Source organism: Clytia hemisphaerica, unplaced genomic scaffold (assembly GCF_902728285.1).
Source record: "Clytia hemisphaerica strain Z4C2 unplaced genomic scaffold, Clytia hemisphaerica genome assembly, whole genome shotgun sequence".
Taxonomy (NCBI): Eukaryota; Metazoa; Cnidaria; class Hydrozoa; order Leptothecata; family Clytiidae; genus Clytia; species Clytia hemisphaerica.
This window is the reverse complement of record NW_027104551.1, coordinates 1,019,498-1,042,544: the sequence shown is the minus strand read 5'-3', so window position 1 is coordinate 1,042,544 and position 23,047 is coordinate 1,019,498. Positions and strand designations below refer to the sequence as shown.

At 33.4% G+C, this 23,047-nt stretch overlaps 1 protein-coding gene across 1 annotated transcript in view; it reads right to left on the bottom strand.

Moving 5' to 3' along the window:
- Positions 1-15,496: 15,496 nt before the first annotated feature.
- LOC136822956 (coiled-coil domain-containing protein 180-like) overlaps positions 15,497-23,047 on the bottom strand; it is a 56,123-nt gene continuing 48,572 nt past the window's right edge. Inside the window, exons 37-43 of the mRNA XM_067079258.1 lie at positions 21,994-22,098; positions 21,620-21,689; positions 21,288-21,432; positions 20,593-20,753; positions 18,990-19,239; positions 18,284-18,397; positions 15,497-15,852 (exon numbers count right to left, since the gene is read on the bottom strand). Coding sequence (XP_066935359.1) covers positions 15,512-15,852; positions 18,284-18,397; positions 18,990-19,239; positions 20,593-20,753; positions 21,288-21,432; positions 21,620-21,689; positions 21,994-22,098 — 1,186 coding nt within the window. The 3' untranslated portion in view covers positions 15,497-15,511. The remainder of the gene's footprint in view (positions 15,853-18,283; positions 18,398-18,989; positions 19,240-20,592; positions 20,754-21,287; positions 21,433-21,619; positions 21,690-21,993; positions 22,099-23,047) is intronic.

The window sequence follows — 23,047 nt, the reverse complement described above, 5'->3', positions numbered from 1 at the left end:
TAATTCTACATGAAAGATCTTCTCAAACATGTGTTATTATACCTTATCGAATAGGCCTTACTGGAAAAATATCCAAAATTTTCTCAAAAAAAAATAAATATTCTCCCTCACTCATTCTCATTCTCACTTTGGTATCATATTAGTTTATCTTCAATCCCCAGGAGCAGTAGTGTAGTGGTTATCAATCATTTTTCAAACATTACCCTCATCACTTGTACGAAGTCGAACGGGGAATCTTATTTGTTCGAATTACAGAGAAACTCGAATTAAAGAAAGTATTTTAAGAGGTTTTCTCCTTGACGGGAACTGTGGAAACAAGTTCGAATTATAGAAAGATTCGAATAAAAGAAGTTCAAATAAGCGAGAGTTTACTGTATTACAACACCGGCAAAACCATGTACGACAATACAACTTGTTCAGTTATTGTTAACAGTCGGCTTACTGAAGGGTTTAAAGTTACAATTGGTGTACGACAGGGATTTTTATTATCCCCTACCCTATTCAACTTCGTTCTCAATTTCCCAATGAAAGAACTAAAATGTCTACAAGAAACAATTACGTTTGATGATGAGTTATGCTGCCATGTTAGATATGCAGACGATACAACCCTCATAACTGTTACTTTTCTTCTTCTTGAACTTGCTACCAACCAACTGGAATCAGCATGCGCAAGATATAGACTCAAAATCAATGGTGACAAATGTAAAATCCTCTCCCCAGAAAATAAAAAACACATCTGCATTGATGGCAAGCTGGTCAAAAAAGTTGAACAATTTACTTTCCTGGGATCGGTTATTCCGGGAACTTCCAAAGATATGGACAGACGACTTGCACTGGCATACACAGCCTTCGGAAATTTAAACAAGAAGTCTGTTGGAGTCTTTCTTAGTGAGTGTTCATGTAGAACAAGCGTATGCAGCTATTAGGTAAATAAGGGCATGGAGAAGTCTCGTTTTAAGTTTCATAGATAAGTTTCTGTTTGACCAAACATTCTTGTTTAAATTTCAACTGTCTCGGGGGTTAGTTTCAATTAAAACACTGAACACAAGAGCAGGCACAAAGCCGTACATACAAAACTTCGTCAAAAAACAAAGACTTTCGTGGTATGGCCATGCACTCCGAATGGATGACAACAGTCTTGTTAAAAGAGCTCTCCTAAATGATTTCACTAAGAAGAGGAAGCGAGGGAGGCCACCAAAGCGATGGGAAGACCAGATTAAAGAGTAAACTGGATTAGACTTCAACACCTTAAACGTGATCGCGAATGACAGAGTAGAATGGAGAAGACATGTTAATCAAATATGGGCGAAGTCTCAGCATTGAGATGTGCTTCAAAGTAAAAGTACTATACTTAATCTTTTCAAAAATAGACAAATATGAAAAGATTGAGCTTTTTTCGACTCACTTCATTCTTTAGAGAGTACATGTTAGAATGGGATTTACATGGTAAATTACTTTCTTATTACATTTATTTCGCCTTAATTGCACATCGTTAATTCATTTCGCCATAATTGCGCATCGTTACCCCAAGAGAGTGCTTGATCAACAAAATTGTCCCAATAAAAAAATACTAAGAAGCTTTAGAAGTTTATGATTAATTCGCAAGTCGGCATTAACAAGATTGAGTATTTATAAAGACTTCCCTTACGGAAACTAAATGCTCGTATTCCATTGAAAACGAATATAGAATGCATTAAAATAGAATAAAATTTTATTTTCGAAACTTTGATGAATTTCTAATTCATTGGGTATCAAAATGTATTTAAATTCTAGACTTTAAATTACATATAAATGTATAATAAAAGATTACGTTGAACTTGAGCAAAGAAAATACAATTCAAATGTTGTTTCAATTAAATTCATTTTCCATTAACTTTTTTAAACGTAGTAAATTATATTTTTAATGTGAACCACGGATTCACTAAAATAAAATGCAATTCAGATGCTCTCACAAATAAAATGCATTTTTATTCCATTTTTAAAACGCATTAAACTAAATTTTTCGATATGCTGATGAATTGACAAAAAAATGCAGTTCGAATATTTTACAATAAAATGCACTTTCCATTCGATTTTTAAACGCATTGAAACTAAATTTTCGATATGGTCAGAATTTGATAAAATAAAATGCAGTTCAAATAGTTTTTACAATTTAAAATGCACTTTCCATTCCATGCTGTTTCAATTTTTTTGCTGAAATTCATTTTTTTTCTAATTTTTTAAAACCAAAAATTAAGTAAAAAGATAAATTACATAGTAAAGATAATGGTACAGGGATTACCAAAAATTTCCATTTTCGCCTATTTGAATTCATTGCAGAATGGAGATTTTTCGCAAGCTTTCAAATAAAATGTTACCAAAATTCTTGAAACTTAATTGAAATCCCATGTTCTTTCTTTCAGTGTAACATTCTATTTCAAGCTAACCTTTTCCGCGGCTAAGTAAAAGACCCAGCGTTTTTGTAATCTTAAAACCTTATTTACCAAAAGAATGCGGCTATCGCGAAATCGCACCCTTACAATGAAGATCATCATCGTCAAAAATAAGGCACGCTGATGACAGTACAGTATTTCGCCATCAATTTTAAATCTTTAATCCATGTTTATCATGTTTTGTTAAATCTCCTCCTTGATTAACTCTCTCGCAGCTGTTCACAAGCTAGAGGAAACAGCCCCTAGAAACAGACTCGGTGGGACCCCTCCTCACTGGAAAAAGCCGCCAAAAAATGGTCCGGTGATAAAAATACCCTGAAATTTCATCCCCATTGAAAAGCTACAAGAGCTCTCATTGCCGCTGGGAAAAAACATTGAGACACTGAGGCCATCCTCACTGGATTTTTGAGCTGTAAACATTAGAATTTGAAATCCCCACTCATTTAAAAACAAGCGGTTTTCGACTCCCATTGGCATAGCTCATTTTATCTTCACTGGCTAAATAATTTTAACAGGGTCACTGAGACAGGGGTGTCAGGAAATGGATCTGAAAAGAATATATAATATTATATGTCATTGAATATGCTATTTTTCATGAGTTAAAAATTACAGTTCATTGTGGTAGGTTTCAAAATTAAATTCTGTCAGAAAATAAATAAGTACTTTTCAGGAGTTCTGTCTTTTTGAGAGCACGACCAGTGCACGAGTTTAAAAAAAATCAAATACAGCTTTTTGTGCACATAAGCAGGGCGGCTCGGGAAATCATTTAAAATTTTGAAATTTTAGTGACCCAGCCCCAGCCGCCCTCACGATTAGTAAAGAAACTTTTTTTCTCTGAAGCAGATAAACTTTCGTTTCAATAGGTTTTTATCGGACAAAAAGTGAATATTTGTCTAACAACAAATACTTTAGATATTCGAAAAAACTTGGAAAAGCGAGCGCGTAGCAGCCATTTTAACATAACATAATATGTTAGCTTTTAGTTGCAAAAGTAGCGCATGATCCTGAAATAGGATGAATTTTCCGCAAATTATGAACAAAAGTTTTTGATGTTATTATTATCACATATCATAGTATTTCACAATAATGGCGCAACTTTCTTTCTGATTCTAATCATAAGTTTTTTGTCTGACAAAAAAAATGAAAAGCTAGGGTCTAATTTTTAGGGTCTTACTTGTAAAAACGAGACTAGCACAGTATTTCCATGGATTTGTAAGTTGAGTTAGTTCACAATAATAAGGACAGAAATCTTGTTTTATCACAAAGAAAATATCGTTTTTGATGTTTGATTTATTCTTCAATGCAGAAGAAACTTAACCAAAATTGTAAAAATTTGTGACGATTTTTTTAAGGTTCAAAATTCTTAGATACGTTTAAAATACATTTATTTTTTTCGAATAATTTGGGTAAATTGCTCTGCTCCATTGATAATTGTAGCAAATTAGTTAGCTAAATTGTTTTGTGTATTGGCGGTTTAGTTTGATTAAATTACGAGCAATTAGAACACAAAAGATTTGAGAAAATTGATGTTTAAAAGTTTTATTTTAACAAGCCAAGTTGTCAGTTGTGTCAGTCACATGTCCGTCAGGCCATGAGCTATGTTAGGAAGAGTCTCTTCTTGGCTTAAATTTAACAACTTCAATTTTATTTCCAAAATTTATCTATTAATATTTATTTTATTTCTAACTTTCAGGTAAAACCATAATATACCGACGGAATACTGACACACAATTGAAGGATGATTAAAATCACGATACCGCAAACTAAAGACGAAGACGCCATCTTATTTTTCAATTTTTTAATTTTTAATCTTTTATTAGAATTTTCGTTGGAAATTTTAACTTTAACTTCTGTTTATTCTACTAAATAAAAAATTCCATTTGCAACTCAAACGATTAGATTTGTATCCTGTATCTCAAAACGCAGTTAATCTGAGTGAATATTAGCCAATAACCCATCGAATACAGCTCAACAATGTATACCCCTTACAAGCATCGATAAACCTCGGAAAATAATCAGAAAATGCCCCGATAAAATCCCTATAAGGACCCGAATACTGGTAGTGGTATTCTTACAAAGAAAAGAAAAATAATGCATTACAAATTCTCAATTCTTATGAAAAATCTTTCCTATAAGAAATATTTCGGATATTGAAAAGGCATTTTAAATTTTGAATTCATTTGAAATCTTGTCCGCTATTTAAAGTGCATTTTAATTTTGACGCCGTTCATTAAAAATGTATTTATAATTTTCCTCAATTCTCTTTTTCATGTTAAAAATGTATTTGTAATTGTGAAGTATCAACAAATTATAAAATTGTTCAAAAAAGTAAATGCATTTGAAATAAAATCCTAATGAATTATATATCCTATTTTTTCAAATGTTATTTCAATGCAATTAAAGTGCATACTGTATGCTATTCCATGATGCATTTTATTTACAAAGTTTTTACTCTAGCAATGCGATTTAAATTCGTTTAACATTTTTGTCCAGGTCCAGGTTTCACTAAATTTAAATTGCAATTAAACTCAAATTTCAATGAAAAATTCGATGCATTTAAAACGCGTGGAACTTCCATTTTTCATTGAAATTTGAGTTTAATTGCAATTTAAATTTAGTGAAACCTGGACCTGGACAAAAATGTTAAACGAATTTAAATCGCATTGCTAGAGTAAAAACTTTGTAAATAAAATGCATCATGGAATAGCATACAGTATGCACTTTAATTGCATTGAAATAACATTTGAAAAAATAGGATATATAATTCATTAGGATTTTATTTCAAATGCATTTACTTTTTTGAACAATTTTATAATTTGTTGATACTTCACAATTACAAATACATTTTTAACATGAAAAAGAGAATTGAGGAAAATTATAAATACATTTTTAATGAACGGCGTCAAAATTAAAATGCACTTTAAATAGCGGACAAGATTTCAAATGAATTGAAAATCAAAATTTAAAATGCCTTTTCAATATCCGAAATATTTCTTATAGGAAAGATTTTTCATAAGAATTGAGAATTTGTAATGCATTATTTTTCTTTTCTTTGTAAGAATACCACTACCAGTATTCGGGTCCTTATAGGGATTTTATCGGGGCATTTTCTGATTATTTTCCGAGGTTTATCGATGCTTGTAAGGGGTATACATTGTTGAGCTGTATTCGATGGGTTATTGGCTAATATTCACTCAGATTAACTGCGTTTTGAGATACAGGATACAAATCTAATCGTTTGAGTTGCAAATGGAATTTTTTATTTAGTAGAATAAACAGAAGTTAAAGTTAAAATTTCCAACGAAAATTCTAATAAAAGATTAAAAATTAAAAAATTGAAAAATAAGATGGCGTCTTCGTCTTTAGTTTGCGGTATCGTGATTTTAATCATCCTTCAATTGTGTGTCAGTATTCCGTCGGTATATTATGGTTTTACCTGAAAGTTAGAAAGAAAATAAATATTAATAGATAAATTTTGGAAATAACAGAGTTGTTAAATTTAAGCCAAGAAGAGACTCTTCCTAACATAGCTCATGGCCTGACGGACATGTGACTGACACAACTGACAACTTGGCTTGTTAAAATAAAACTTTTAAACATCAATTTTCTCAAATCTTTTGTGTTCTAATTGCTCGTAATTTAATCAAACTAAACCGCCAATACACAAAACAATTTAGCTAACTAATTTGCTACAATTATCAATGGAGCAGAGCAATTTACCCAAATTATTCGAAAAAAATAAATGTATTTTAAACGTATCTAAGAATTTTGAACCTTAAAAAAATCGTCACAAATTTTTACAATTTTGGTTAAGTTTCTTCTGCATTGAAGAATAAATCAAACATCAAAAACGATATTTTCTTTGTGATAAAACAAGATTTCTGTCCTTATTATTGTGAACTAACTCAACTTACAAATCCATGGAAATACTGTGCTAGTCTCGTTTTTACAAGTAAGACATAAAATTAGACCCTAGCTTTTCATTTTTTTTGTCAGACAAAAAACTTATGATTAGAATCAGAAAGAAAGTTGCGCCATTATTGTGAAATACTATGATATGTGATAATAATAACATCAAAAACTTTTGTTCATAATTTGCGGAAAAATTCATCCTATTTCAGGATCATGCGCTACTTTTGCAACTAAAAGCTAACATATTATGTTATGTTAAAATGGCTGCTACGCGCTCGCTTTTCCAAGTTTTTTTCGAATATCTAAAGTATTTGTTGTTAGACAAATATTCACTTTTTGTCCGATAAAAAACCTATTGAAACGAAAGTTTATCTGCTTCAGAGAAAAAAAGTTTCTTTACTAATCGTGAGGGCGGCTGGGGGCTGGGTCACTAAAATTTCAAAATTTTAAATGATTTCCCGAGCCGCCCTGCTTATGTGCACAAAAAGCTGTATTTGATTTTTTTTAAACTCGTGCACTGGTCGTGCTCTCAAAAAGACAGAACTCCTGAAAAGTACTTATTTATTTTCTGACAGAATTTAATTTTGAAACCTACCACAATGAACTGTAATTTTTAACTCATGAAAAATAGCATATTCAATGACATATAATATTATATATTCTTTTCAGATCCATTTCCTGACACCCCTGTCTCAGTGACCCTGTTAAAATTATTTAGCCAGTGAAGATAAAATGAGCTATGCCAATGGGAGTCGAAAACCGCTTGTTTTTAAATGAGTGGGGATTTCAAATTCTAATGTTTACAGCTCAAAAATCCAGTGAGGATGGCCTCAGTGTCTCAATGTTTTTTCCCAGCGGCAATGAGAGCTCTTGTAGCTTTTCAATGGGGATGAAATTTCAGGGTATTTTTATCACCGGGACCATTTTTTGGCGGCTTTTTCCAGTGAGGAGGGGTCCCACCGAGTCTGTTTCTAGGGGCTGTTTCCTCTAGCTTGTGAACAGCTGCGAGAGAGTTAATCAAGGAGGAGATTTAACAAAACATGATAAACATGGATTAAAGATTTAAAATTGATGGCGAAATACTGTACTGTCATCAGCGTGCCTTATTTTTGACGATGATGATCTTCATTGTAAGGGTGCGATTTCGCGATAGCCGCATTCTTTTGTGGTAAATAAGGTTTTAAGATTACAAAAACGCTGGGTCTTTTACTTAGCCGCGGAAAAGGTTAGCTTGAAATAGAATGTTACACTGAAAGAAAGAACATGGGATTTCAATTAAGTTTCAAGAATTTTGGTAACATTTTATTTGAAAGCTTGCGAAAAATCTCCATTCTGCAATGAATTCAAATAGGCGAAAATGGAAATTTTTGGTAATCCCTGTACCATTATCTTTACTATGTAATTTATCTTTTTACTTAATTTTTGGTTTTAAAAAATTAGAAAAAAAATGAATTTCAGCAAAAAAATTGAAACAGCATGGAATGGAAAGTGCATTTTAATTGTAAAACTATTTGAACTGCATTTTATTTTATCAAATTCGTGACCATATCGAAAAATTTAGTTTCAATGCGTTTAAAAAATCGAATGGAAAGTGCATTTTATTTGTTAAAATATTCGAACTGCATTTTTTTTGTCAATTCATCAGCATATCGAAAAATTTAGTTTAAATGCGTTTAAAAAATGGAATAAAAAATGCATTTTATTTGTGAGAGCATCTGAATTGCATTTTATTTTAGTGAATCCGTGGTTCACATTAAAAATATAATTTTACTACGTTTAAAAAAGTTAATGGAAAATGAATTTAATTGAAACAACATTTGAATTGTATTTTCTTTGCTCAAGTTCAACGTAATCTTTTATTATACATTTATATGTAATTTAAAGTCTAGAATTTAAATACATTTTGATACCCAATGAATTAGAAATTCATCAAAGTTTCGAAAATAAAATTTTATTCTATTTTAATGCATTCTATATTCGTTTTCAATGGAATACGAGCATTTAGTTTCCGTAAGGGTATAGACTGGACTGGATTAAGTGGCCCGGTAGTTTATGGTAATATGCTTTTGCTTAGGCAGATTTTAGTTGTTTTTGGACGGTAAAAACAGTATAAAGCAATGTTTTTATTCAAGAATAAGGGATTGCAAATCTGTTATTGGTATGTGTTTGTTTATCATTTTTAATTACATCTCTCAACTCCAAGTAGTTTTTTTGTTATTTGGATTTTTTTATTTTCTCTCAAAATGGCGACCTCGTAAAATGCTCCAAGTCTACTTCACTGGACTCAGCGTCATCATAAATTATCATTATCAAAAACCAAAGTTCAGCCAGAGGTAGACTCTAGTCTAGGTAAGTCGGCACTGTTTGAAATATTTTTATATATCTATCTTGTCTGTACGACGGCTTTTTCCTCGACCCCGTTCGATCAAAATATCGGGATAGAGATAGGTTTATAACTCAGTAGGGCATTCGAAAGGTGATCAAAACTCATATAGGAGAAAACAGTATTATGATATCATATTTACTGGACAATAAGGATCGCAGTACTCCAAGATCTCTCCTAGATCCAGTCCTACCGGACATGACTTTAAAAAAATTCAATTTCGGACGAAATTCACGCCTTTCCTTTATCTGATATTCCGATGGCGGATTGGCGGCCGTCCACGCTAAAGCTCTAAAGGAGCGGGCCAATTTCCCATCGGAGAGGAAGGATAGTCGGCCTTTGATGTGCCGCATCCCCAGTCGGGTTCAACTACCCTTGCGCGTAAACCTGAGATTATTTCAATTGGACCCGCCAATCCCCGAGGGCTGGGTTACCAGACCTCCCGCTGCACAATTCTTGACGCGGTCTTGCAAAATTCCGTAATCTAAACCTTCCAGATGTTGAAAATTTTCCCGACCTTCAGAGCTTTAGCGTGTCGGATGAAAATTTCACCATCTGGGTGCCAGATAAGCTGGCATAACTTTTTGGATTTTAAGCCTAAAAATGTTCTTAAAATGTTCTTGAAATGTTCTTATTTTCTCCATTTTGTGACCATTTTGACCCGCATTTTCCTTATAAATAGGGTGTTTTCGAGTCCGCAAAGCCTTAAAATGTTCTTAACTTTTTCTTAGCATTTTGGCCATCGAAGCCTTGTGTTCTTGTATAGTTTGTTCTTATAAAAAAAACATGTATCTTGGTCAACAAAAACAAGCCTTTTTATAAAATGGCTTGTAGTAATCAAGACTGAACGCATCCCCTTTAATATGTTCGAGACCGAAATACTGCATATTTGCTTTTAAGATTAAAACAAGAAAGGATATATAAAAGAAAACCAGCATGGTGGTGAAATTGTTTTTGCTTTACGTTTCTCGGCCTTTGACCTTTCTTTCTTATATGTTGTACTGGGATTTTTCATATGGCAAGAGATTTCCCTCGCCAACCGCAATAATTAAAGCTGAATTGCTTGAAGTGTGCAATTTTCTTTGCTACCATATGAAAACCATGCCAGCGTAATTAGGTCAATTCCCTCGAAAGTGGTTTCCACAAGATACCAAAATTAGTGCAATAATAATAACATAATTGGAAAATCAAGTCAATAAGCTATTATCTAGAAGTTAATTAAGACATCATTTTATACTGAACTGAGCATTATTGATAAGAGGGAAATATAAGCCAGCTTTCAGAAAAAAATTTAACTATACATATCTTGGAATGAGGACTTGTTTGTAAGTGTCGGTTTTCGTAGATAAAATTGTGTTAAAAGTAAAAGATGTCTCGATGAAAGACATTCGATTCATTGTTTTTTAGTGTACTTCAATTACTTCAGGGATTATCAGATGATTTTTGATATCTGGCTTAGAGATACCTTTTATATGGTCCTAAGAAACACCTCCAAATCTTTTGACTCAATTTTTTTCCAAAGCTGAGATATTTGACTTTTGAAATCTCTAAAAATGAATCTTTACACAATCTCAGACGTTGAATTTCTATTGTTTTCAAGTAAAAATTTGAAAATTCAAAGTCAAATATCTTAGCTTTGGAAAATAATTGGGTCAAAAACTTTGGAGGTGTTTCTTAGGACCATATAAAAGGTATCTCTAAGCCAAATATCAAATCATCTGATAATCTCTTTAAAGTTTCCAATATTTGGGGATACTCCGTATCAATACCGGGACTGAACGGTTTTAACTAGTCTGGTAGACTCAAAGGGGGGGAGAGTTTTTATCCGCAAGTTATGAACATCGACCTCTAACGGATGGACGGATAACTCATTGTTTTCAAGCGCGTTGGTTTTATTGTTCCCGAATCAATAGAATGACCACGTGATCATTGCATCAGAAAAATTCGAGGTCTCGATAACCCAGTTGATGTAATTCTCCTGGATGTCGGGTAGAAAAATAAAAAACAACTTGCAAATGAAGGAAACAGGGAAGGGAGCTCATGAAGGAAAGAAGCTGAAAATTGTATGGAATTGTCAATGAATATCATCAAATTCTGTTCCTGTAAAAGAGAGTGCCATGATCATCTTCAAACCCAGTTTCTAATACAATTATGAAAGGTAGATAGATGTTTTGTTTATTTTTCGTCTGATGTGTGTTCTTTTTTATAAAATTAACTTGATAATCTATAGTATTAGCATATTTTTGTATCATAAACTTAATGATATAAATATAAAATACAGATCGTCACTCCAGTATCTAAACATCTGAAGGGACATCTGAATGTTTACATACATTTGATTTGTGAAGGTGGGTTGATCATGCATGATCAATCTTCCTTCTATCTCATTGAGATAAATACTATTATATATGTGAAACTTCAACAAATCAGGAATTCCATCTATAATATCACAGCTTCTGCTAACAGTACACTTTCACTCACAAAATTTTGTCTTCATTTACAGGTTCTTCATCCTCACAGCACACAGAGGTGTCCATCCTGTTTACACGTGTCCATTCACACAGAATACGAGCTGGAACAAATGTTATTTTTTATGAACGTAGAGTGTTGAGATGAAACATACGAAGTCTGTGGTGGTGGCGCATAGTGTGAAAATAATGCTTGTCTACTGTCTACTAGTTGTGAGCTTATGATCAACTTCTCACCTGGATTTAACCATTGTCATACAAGAAGAAAAATTATCATGTTGGATTTCAAATAAAACGTAATTGGCAATAAACTGAATTTAACGTGCAACTCCATTTTCCACCTGTATATATAGACAACGACAAAATTGAGTTCGGTTACCATGTTAGTGTGGTGGATGATCCTAGTAAAATACACAGTTATGAACTGCTTGACCGACATTCCTCGAGAAAAAAAAACACCGATAATATGCACAATAAAAATGAAAATCATCATCAGGCTTTTGGTACTATATTTGTTTGCTGGTAGAAACACTCATTATATGGTTCCACAACAAAAGGGGCAAAAATTCATATATGTGCATTCTTTGTTCTTTACAGTCACTAGGTTTTAAGTTGTTGCCATCTGGTATCTTCAAATCCTTGAATACTGTTGAATATATAATTCTAGCTGTTTTTCATCTTACTAAAAAGAAATTAAGTTAATCAAAAGTTCAAATTATTTCAAGTGGCTGAAAATGGCTTTGTATTGTATTATTTTTGAAATTGAAGGTATTATTATTTTTTCTACTATGGCTTATTATAATTTGGACTGAAAAATGTTTCCATTATTTCTTAATTTAAAGTTGTTTTTTTTTTAAGAAAAGTTCATTTAAATTGTTTGCATCTTATTCCAAATTGACCCTGAATTTATGTTTTGAAATTGAAATTTTTCTTCATGTGTAATTGTAAATTGTATGATTTGATATACCGTGAAGTTGGGTAACTTGCATCAGTGGAGGAAAACTTGCATAGCCATCAAATGACTGACCAATCAAAGCAGCAAAATTTCAAAACAAATGAACTAAGCAGCTCCGCTCACAGCTGTACTCTACTACCATTTTTGTTTTGATTTAACTTTGTATTTTAATGACCAGCCAGGTCATTCATTTGAGGGCTATGCATGTTAGCCTCCACTGATGCAAGTTACCCGATCTCACGGTGAGACTTATTGTAACTGACAATAAATTACAGCTTCGACAGCTTCATGTATGACTTGAATCATGTGCATCATCTTATTTTTTTAAAGACCAATCAATGTCGTCTTCTCAAAATGGTGATAATCCCTTTGAATATTTTTGGGTAATGGTACTTTATATAGCAGGAAGAGTTCGATTAACATTTCTCTAATTTTTCAGTAGATTCTATTTCTATTCAATCAAACCTTGGCAGCACAATACTATACATATCCATTTTTGAACCTAAGCTAAAATTGTTAATAATTTAATAAAAAGGATATTAATTTCAACTTTCATGCATTTTAAAACCTTTTTGTTTACCCAAATTTTGGTACTATCATAAACTTGTATTATGATATAAGCTCCAAAATCAAGGCTTGGAATAAATGAAGAAATGTTACGTAGTTCAAAATTGATTTAAAGGTAGCAAGCATAAGCATACGATAAGAAGCCTCTAATCAAACCTGTTGAGAAATAAACTCAGATTTCATGGTTTTCACTTAGAAACAATCCATAATTTTTTTTATTATTAAGTATGAAATATATTTACCAGGACAATGGTTAACTGGCACAACAAACCTAAGTAAAAATAATGACAATTTAAAGTGACAAATAAAAATTCTAGTTACTCCCTGGAAATAACAGCAAGGTGTTAAATTTCCTATTACAAAAAGGGTGGAAAAGGTGAAAACATCATCACATGGCCTTCTAAAATTGTAAAAACTTCACAACAACTTTATAACTTAAACTCAGAAATTTTCAGCCAAAGTATTTAAGATAACAAGGGCATGTCAATTTTGTCAACTAAAAAGAGAACTTTTTTTAAAATTTCAATTGAGATCATCCCAAAGTATGTTAGCAGACAATTTGAATAGCTGACAGATTTTGAAAACTGGAGAGGCAAAATGGGTGCCGAGTATGTGTGAGCCATAAGGGTCCCTTTTCTACACCCTCGAAAGTCTCTTAAAGGGGTACAAAAACCTTTTAAAAGAAAATTGAGTCTCTGTAAGGGTCCAAAAATCATGAAAATCAACAATTTTGAGAAAAGATGACTTACCGGTCACCTCGCAAACCTAGTACTCTGGGTACGTTTAATTAACTAGAGAGTTACAAATCTGCTTAAGAAATTCAAGGAAGGACCTTTCAATAAAATTCTATGTTACAATTTATAAATCTAAATATATATTGTATAAAAAAATAGAAAAATATCAAGCAGTCTCACAAAGGATGAGAAAAATCATTTCACTGTAGTGCAATTCGACCCCGATTGTCTAACCAAAGGGCAGGGCGATAATGCAAGTATCATATTCTTGTCATTTCACATTTGTATTCATTGTTCAAAAATGGATCTTTAAAGTTAGCATATTATCTTTTAATTCATCTCAATCTGTTAGTGTTGTACTGTCATAGTTTCCTAGCAATATTACTGACTTGCGTTGAAAGATTTCTGATAAAAATTTGATTTAGTTTTATTCAGTTTCACAAGCTTGTACCATACACACCAATTGTTCACACAAAAATCATGAAATCATAATAATTGATATCCAGCATTTGTGGCCTTGTTGATTCTTATTGCGTCATACAAGGATCCAATGATTCTAGTTCGTAACTCCCAACGTCTTTCTGTTAGTCTGTAGGAAAAAAGAAACAAAAATTTATAAGGATATGTGTGTATAAAACGATAAGATGACTAAAAGTTTATATCTAGAGATTTTCAGAGGCAGGTTCACTTTGGAGTATATAGATTAATATTCCTCCATTGACAACCTGAAATCTGCCTCCCTCTTCCACTATTTTTAGTGTTATTGTGGTACTTTATAGAGTTGGAAAATACTTTAAATTTCATTAAAAAATTAATATGATCAGGTGCTAAAAGCAGTAATAAAGCACAGAGTACAGAGGACCACTGATCACAGCTAAAACATGACCAAAGAATGTAACATAGTACAAGATGGGGTAGAAATAAACACAAACTCACCCCTCTGCTATCTGAAGTATGCAACTGCAATGGATTTATTAACTTTTCTTTAGCTCAACGCACGGTTGTGTGCTGTAGAGTTGATTTCTGAGTTAGAGTGATTTGACGTGTTTTGGCAGCAGTTCTTACACACCAAATGTATAAGATATATGTTTTGCAAAGCATCATGTTCCATTTCCAGATGTCTTTTGAGTTTATTTGTTCATTGAATACAATCTCTAGCTTTAGATAGGAGAATGGATACACAAAATTCAAGTTCCAACTTTCATAGTTTCTGCAGGAGATGATAGAGGCAAATCAGCCTAGTAACGACGTCGTTTCGGTCTGTCTCAGCATGATTTTCAAATAAAATGAATAGAGCCCCTCGACCATGAATAGGTGTGGATCCAATTCAATCCTTTCGAGCAACTCTTCATCTATCACCATTCGAAGCAGCAATCCTATTCATTCAGGGAAAACCAAGATATTGCTCCAGCTCTGACATCCACAATTTCAAAATGAGAGCCTGTCGGGTTTTCAAAGGTGCAAGTGTCGGTTTGTTTGTCTCGATGAATAAAAAGTTTGAGAATTATTCCTTCTGGATATTGGTACAACAACAATCTTTGAATGCTTTGAAAAAAACTCCATAGTGATAGCATAAGCACAAAGAAAGATATTCCAGCTGCAGTTGTTGTTATGCAGGAGATGTCGGAAAAATTTTTTTCGTCGCCATGTTGAAAATCTCCAAAATTCAAACTTTTGGCGGCAACGCGCTCCCTGCACAAAGGATAAAGCCGCGCTTTGTTTTTGAAACAATGAGTTATCCGTCCATCCGTTAGAGGTCGATGCACTTCGAACCCACTTATTTTTCCATTCACAGAAAAGGTCTAATCCTTATCCCTCTGCCCCTTGAAAATCGAAATAAGGTCAACTTGCACATAACGATATTCAAATGTCATAGACTATGTTGGGGCATCTTTAACTTTTGGAGGAACAAAGAAGAAAAGAAGAGGTATTTCTACATCCCCTTCTCACAGACCCGGTAGAATTTTTTCAGCCAGTGGGGGTAAAAATAACGGACTGAAACTCGATGGGGATTGACATTCCCATACTCTTTATGGCCGGGAATTTAAATTCTTTTGTTTTCAAAGGGGATTGGAAAAATAGCATAGTTTTCTGCAGTGAGGATTTTTTATTTGATTAGTTTCAGTGGGGACAAAAATTGAAGGATAATTTTCCACTGGGGACGATATTTTGGCGAATTTTTCCAGTGGCAAGGGTTCCCAGTGTATTTGTGAAAAGAATTGTATTGGTAACCGTACCTGGAATTCTTCATCTCTGGCCTTGATCACTGCTTTATGTGCTTCGGTTTGTTTCATCGAGTTCGGTATGGTAAGGAAATCCGTTGCTTTCAATATTCCACTTTCAATGAGACTCGATGTATCAAGTTTTGGCCAATAGTGTGGAGTGGGAGTTTCGAATTGATCTGTAGAAAAGAATTGTAGTTATTTTGATCTATAAATGATAAACCTAAGAGCCAGGGCTCTAAGATCCTACAACTGAAAAACGTTCAGTAACATTGCGAGGAGAGAGAAGAATTGAAAAATAATCTTCCACTCTAATTCTACCTTATCTTTCATGCAACTAATTCTACTGTACTGCACATTTCTCTGATTCTAGACACTCGGTAAAAGACTCATGTTCAAACTAGCTTTTTGACTTTCTATTTAGCCCTTTCAGCAAGTATTTATCCTAAGTTTAAGAGTCTTTCCCTACAATCATGGTCAAAATCCATTGAGAATTTAGGTTATTTCTTCGTTTTTCGAAATTTGGAGTTTGGGCGAGAAAATCGCTTTTGGGCTAATTTATAAATTTGTTCGAGTATTTCAATTCGGGAGGGGTTTATAGACTTCCAGGCTATATTCTGAGCCCTATTGGACCATTCATGAACCTTTGGATCCTTAAGTATTAAGTCTAGCTTTAAAACTCAGGGTTAAAACTCTACCCTTCCAACCTAATTTAGAGCGTTTGAGGTTGTAAGATTTCGTAGGAATTTCCCTTTTTTTCTCAAATATTAGTATTACGACCGTGATTGTACATGACTAGCTTTTTGAATTTCTATTTAACCCTTTAAGCAAGTATTTTTCCTAAGTTTAAAGAGTCTTTCCCTGTCTACCTATGATGGTTCACAGATTCTCCAGTGTAAATAAAAACGCTTTGTGAAAAATCCTGAATTTTGTTATGTTGAGGTAGATGATCAAAAGTGGTAAAATACAGACCAGATACGAGAGGACCACTTCCTCCAATCTTTATGTTTATTTTGTCAGTGTAAGTTTTATCGTATTGTTTTGCTAGATTTTTAAAATGAAAAAGTTTTACGCTAATAACTGGCACCTGCCATTCTTACCTTTCTAATTTTAGATCATCTTAATTACCGTTCTCTTTTGAGAGTAATCAGTGATAATGGGGTGTGTCAATATGGTACTTTATAATTACAATTTCAAGATAAGGGGAGGCAAATAAGACGACCTAAGAACCCCAAACAACAACTTCTGCGTTGAATTTGAAAATAACAAATCTTGAAATGTCGACGAACACAAATAACACTGTAGACTTTATCTCTTTACAATGGAACGACTACATCAAAATCACAGCATATTCGCTCCTACTAACGATTGGCTGTTTCATGAATTTGGTTTCGTTCATATATTTTGGTTTCAAGACAAAACGAATGAAATCAAATTATCGTTATTTCATCGCTCATTTATCGTTCGCTGATCTCTTGTGCTGTCTGTTGGTACCAATTTTCACCATCTTTGAAATCATCAACCACGGTCAGTGGGTACTGGGCTCTTTTGCTTGTACTTATCTTAACCCGATCGGGCGATTAACCGGAATAACTTCCGGATGGATTCTCTGCGGAATGACATATGAAAGATATAGAAAATTCAAAAAGCCTTTTCATCCCTTATCGAAAGGAATGATTCAAATGTATTTAATGTTCATTTGGATTTTTAGCCTCTCAATGTTCTTTTCATTTTCTTTGACTTCAGTACGAATTCAAAATGGCCAATGCTTCTTGGTTTTCACAAGAATAACACAAAATTTAAATATCATTAAAACACAAATAAAGATCGCCATTCCATCCGTCATTATGATAATTTTGTGTTTACGTTTGAAGTGTTTTCTCGTGAAAGAGAATAGACGACGATGTTCAACCTTGAACTCTAAATTCAAGACCGACAAATCAGAGAAAATGGTCCTGTATTCTGCTGCTTCCTATCTGGTCTGTGTTTTACCAACTTTCATTGGTAACATGGTGGTTAATATTGGTAATATAACGAAATCGCAAGAATCCTACCCGATTTACAATGACATTAACGTTTGGACCTTGATTTTCTTTTTCGCAAATTCAGTTATCAATGTTTTCATTTACGCTGGAAGATTTAGAGATTTTCGAAAATACATTTTCGAGTGGATCGTGTGTATTTTTTGTATCAAGAAATGGAAGAAGAGCCAAAACACTCTCAGGAGCATACCAGACAGTAATTCATCACAAGAAAATTGTACTGAACTTTAAGACTGCTACGCATCCCTGAAATGTCAATGTCAATCGAGCTTGCAAAACTTGTTTCAATCTTGTTTATAGAAATTAAAGTGACAACATTGTATCTAAAGTAAATTCGCTAATATTAGAATAAGTGCACACGAATGGACTTTGGTGATAACACCTGATCCCATGTACTATCCAACGAACAAACATTTCGGACAAAAGATTTTCGGTTCCGTCTGATAATTCTAATAGCTCGTGGCCTGATAGCTTTTAAACATTGAAATTTCAGTTAGCCTTAAATTCAAGTAAAGATGACTTTTGAATTGAATGAAACGATAATTTGTTGATGATGAAAATATAATACCTTCATTTTTGGAAAGATTCTGTTGTTGATTTTGTTTTTCACTTTCTTCTTGCTTCCTTTGTTTTTGATTTTCACGCAATAATTCTTTTTCCGCCTTTGGTTTCATCTTTGGGTCTGTCGAGAGAAAAGATAATACAATTTTCACCGAAAAGTTAAAGAATAGCACAAGTAAAGAAGGAAAATTTGGAGATTCCGCAATATTTAAAAAAGTAAGTTAATACAAAGAAGCCTAAAATACGTTTCAATGTCTGACGTCTAGAGGTTTACAAATACAAATGGTAAGGAATCCAGAAGCTTTCTTAATTTGACGAATCAAGCCAATTTTCAACTGCCCTAAAACACTATAGTGTGATATATGTTTGGAAATACAATTAACGCTTATAATAGACGATATCGGCTTAACGAAATTCTCCCCGAATGATTACCCATGATGCATTGCGCAAAAAAATTCAGTAAGTCAATATTGTCCTCGAATTTTTTTGCGCAATGCATCATGGGTAATCATTCGGGGAGAATTCCTAAAGCCGATATCGTCTATTCGACTTTCAAGCGGAAATTGGATTTTCATCACATAAGGGAGCGTATCAAATAGTAGAGCGTCGTTAAGGAGAGTTCCTTGTTGACGGTGACTTTCAATATTATCGAATATGGGTAGTATCGAATAGTAGTTCGTCGAATCAGACCGGATTTTGAAATATTAAAGTACCTCCGATGATCACTTCATCCAAGGTCAATGCAACGTCGAATTGTGATAAAAGTGTGTTCACTTTCTCATTTAGCTCGATAACAAACGATCTCACGCTCATATTGATGCAATCTAACATCAACTTTTGATAGTCATCAAGTGATTTCTCCGACTCTTTTTGCCTCGATTTCTCAGACGATTTTAGTTTGTCAAGCTCTGGTTTATTGTTTGGATGACCGAGTGTAGGGCGAAGTAATGTTTGATGTTCTTTCTGTGAAAAAATAAGGACGTAAATTGTAAAAGATTGCGATCCGGCTGACATAGGCCTTTTCATAGATTACATCAGGAGCAACGCTTACCTCGTTATCAAAATACAGGGTGTCCCTAATAAAAGTATCGAGTTTGAACATGCGATTGAGTAGAAAGTTTTAAGTGTGTATTCACAAAATTGTATTTTAAGCTCTCCCTCTTTTTTCTTTGTCATTACGTAACAATAAAAACATACTCTGCCTGTTTACAAATGCAACGAAATTACGATCATGAGAAAAACGCAACAATTAAAACATGTTTGTAAAGAATCGTATGTAAAACTATGAAAATAATAAAAATGGAATGTATGGAACAATAAAAAAGTAAAACTAGGCAGCGGTAGAAATTGATTAATTTATACGTTGTAACTACCTTTTGTAATGAGCCTATGTGATGGAGAACGTTCTTATATTTTAGCGATAACACACACAAACTTTTTTACACAATTGCATGTTCAAACTCGATACTTTTATTAGGGACACCCTGTATTACTATGGTAATCGATTCCCAGAAGAGTGTAGAACAAGTTTACTCTATTCATAAAAGCAATACTTTGAGGCTCAAGGGATTTAATCACTAATGGTTTCAAAACGAGGCAGTCGTTACACTCAAAATAATTTATGGGTGGTTTTTCACTACGCTAGATAGATAAGTGGTTCACATCAACGGTCCTTTTCATAAATTTCTAAGGGTTGTAAAAAATATACAATGAAGATTCGTGCTTAACATCAGATTTTGATCGCTTTATATTAACATTCCAGATTTAACGTCGACAATTGGTCACTAAACCTTTTGTTCTCCAAGAGAGGGCTAGAGCTCTCTTGGCTTAATGACCAATTAAGCGAAAAAGACATAAAAAATTGGTTGCCATAAAAGTAGCAGAATGTGCAGTGGGATTCTTTTGTAAAAAATTGGTCTTATGGGAAAAGTGTTTTCTTTCCCGATAGAGTTGAAGAGCAAACTTTCATATGTATTGATTTGATACAAAAGACGAGGAATCTTGTCACAGAAAATGTTCATTAGAAGGCTGTAATTTTAAATCCCTTGATATGCGAGTTGACGAATTTTAATAAAATTTTCTTCAAATTCAAAGGGTTGTAAACGCTTTGACAACTGTTTTGGGATTCAGTAATGCTTTCCTATCAATTTTCTTTGTTTCAGCTAATCGATTTTCGCCAGACAGTCTCAGTGAAAAACCACCCTATGAAAAGGTCTATCCATATAACGACTTTAAATTTAATTTTCGCATTTGTTTCTGATTGTATTACTAGAAAAAGGAACATATCCCTTAACGGCATCATGTATAAAAACTTACTTTTAATCGTTCACTGATCTCAATTTTAGATTGGAGCGTGTTACTGATATCTTTTTGAGCATTGGAACGCGTATTTTGATGTTTAGTGATCAGGGATATCATGAGAAGAGACGGAAGTTCGATCATAATCCCATTGAACAACTTGATCTGTGCACGAAATTCTATGATTGGAAATTACGAAATAATTTTCAAACTGATTATTACAGGTACCGATACCTGGTCAATACACCTATTAAATGACATCATTAACGGATCACCTACATCTTGGTTACACAGTATTTTTAAACAAAAAGAAAGAACAACCACTTCCCTCAAAGCGAAAGAAATTATTTTCTTCATTCTGCATGATCAGTATTTGCCTGTACCACACGACCACGGATTTTTCCTCGACAGAGTGATAAAAAAATCGCGTGTTGGGATAGAGACAGGCTAGGTCAGTATCGAGGCGCACCTCCTTTCTATATCATAAAAATATCATAAAAATGTCACTAGCTCCTTGCGAAGGGATCAAGTACGGATTTACAAGGTTAAAATGAGGGCATCTCTTTACTTATTTACATGAAAATATTTTCGGGGTTTATAGATGAAAATAACACAACTAAAACCGTACAATACAATTTGAACAAATTTAGCACGTCAAGACTCTGTCTGTACAAAGACTTTGTATTTTCAAAATATCTTTGACTAATACCAACCTTGAATACAGTCATTGTGATAAGATTCAGTCTGCGTTTTATACTTTCGTAATCTCCCGATGACTGATTCTGCGCACAAGTCAAAAGTGTCATTGATGACTTTGGGTCGTGTCGGATGGCGAGTGCCTTTCTGACGATAGTAGTGCTGATAAAGAGAGTATAAATTATTAATTAATTACATTACGTGTCTCGTCTTGAAATGTTTAACCCCCCTCCTATTTGCAAACATAAAAATACAACTTTAAGAATTTTTTTGAGAAATTTGCCATCGCAGCACTTCAATGGAACGAGGACCCCATATAAGATAAGCATACAATTGCGTAGTTGATTACCTCAGCTGAACTAAGAAGACCATCCAATCCAGATTGTAAAATCTTTATTTGTAATGCTAAGAAGTGTTTGCTGAGGAGTAGAAACGATAGATTGTGATTAGAAACAAAATAATGTGACCTGGGCGGACCTCAATCCATCAGTGATTTTTCCCTCTCCAGAGATAAATAACAAAAATAGGCAAAAGGCATATATCGCCAGAAATAAAAAACCCACTAAAAAAATGGGAAACGTAGGAAATCCTAGGACAAATTTCCTTGTCAGTTTTACTACGGTCAGATTTCTAGTAATTGGGATTGAAATTCCGACCCTATGACTTTGAACATCTTCCCCAAGAGAAAATCCCAAATTTTATAGTTAAGTTGCATCAACTCACTCAGGTTTTTCAGGCTCTTGACTAGGATCACCAAAAGCCAAATACTTCTTGTCGTATTTTCCACCTAAAGACGTTCGAACGCCACTATTTCGTCGCATGCTGTACCTGAGAATGTGTAATATTAATTTTTTTAGAAAGTGGCTCAGCAAGTCTCTTAATATCAATTATTTTCACGCACCCTCAAATTTTCGCGCATCTTGCAATAAATAGAATATTTTCTGAGCGTTTTTTACCGGAAATTTTATAGGTATATAGGGCAAAAAAAGACGTGAATTCAGTTTAACTAAATTTTATTCCTCATTTTAGCTAGATATCCTAGAGGGTTCTTTTTTTTAACTAGTGCTTAAATGAAATTTGTAAACATCAAAAGAATAGACCTGATTCGTAATATACGCGCAAAAATTAGAAGACGCGCAAAAATTAGTGGGTAGTTGAAATCTTTCCTATATTACAAAGATGGTTCAAACACATTTCGAAATAGGAGAAAATAGAGACTTTAAAAAAGAAAATTCGGGAATTTACTTTTACAACTATTACTTTTGCTTTATTCTGGAAGACGAGTTAACTTTCAGAGCTATGATGAAAGTCTCTGACTAAAAATGTTAATGGATGATGGCGTCTCTGATGGTAGCCGTGGTAGCTATTAAAGTTAATATTGGTCTTAGAGAATAATTCTACCCTCTATTTTAGAATGTTGTCATCTGGGGCTAAGATTTCATAACTTTTACATTTTAACTTTAAGTTACCAAGTTTATCTCTAAGCGAAGATTCCCTACACGCTTTTTTTTTATAAGAATACATTTTATAAGAATGTCCATGATGAAAATGGCCAAAAAATTAAGAATATGGTAAGAATATCACCATCATGGAAATTAGCAACTAAACCTAAGAATGCCATTTTAATGTATTTTAACCTGTAGATTGCCAATTTCGATCTTGACCTAAGAATACCGTAAGAATATTTTTGGACGATTTTCGCCAAAAAGTTAAGAATATCCATGATGACATGAAAAAACACCATTCTTATATAAAAAAAGCGTGTATTTAAGGAAGT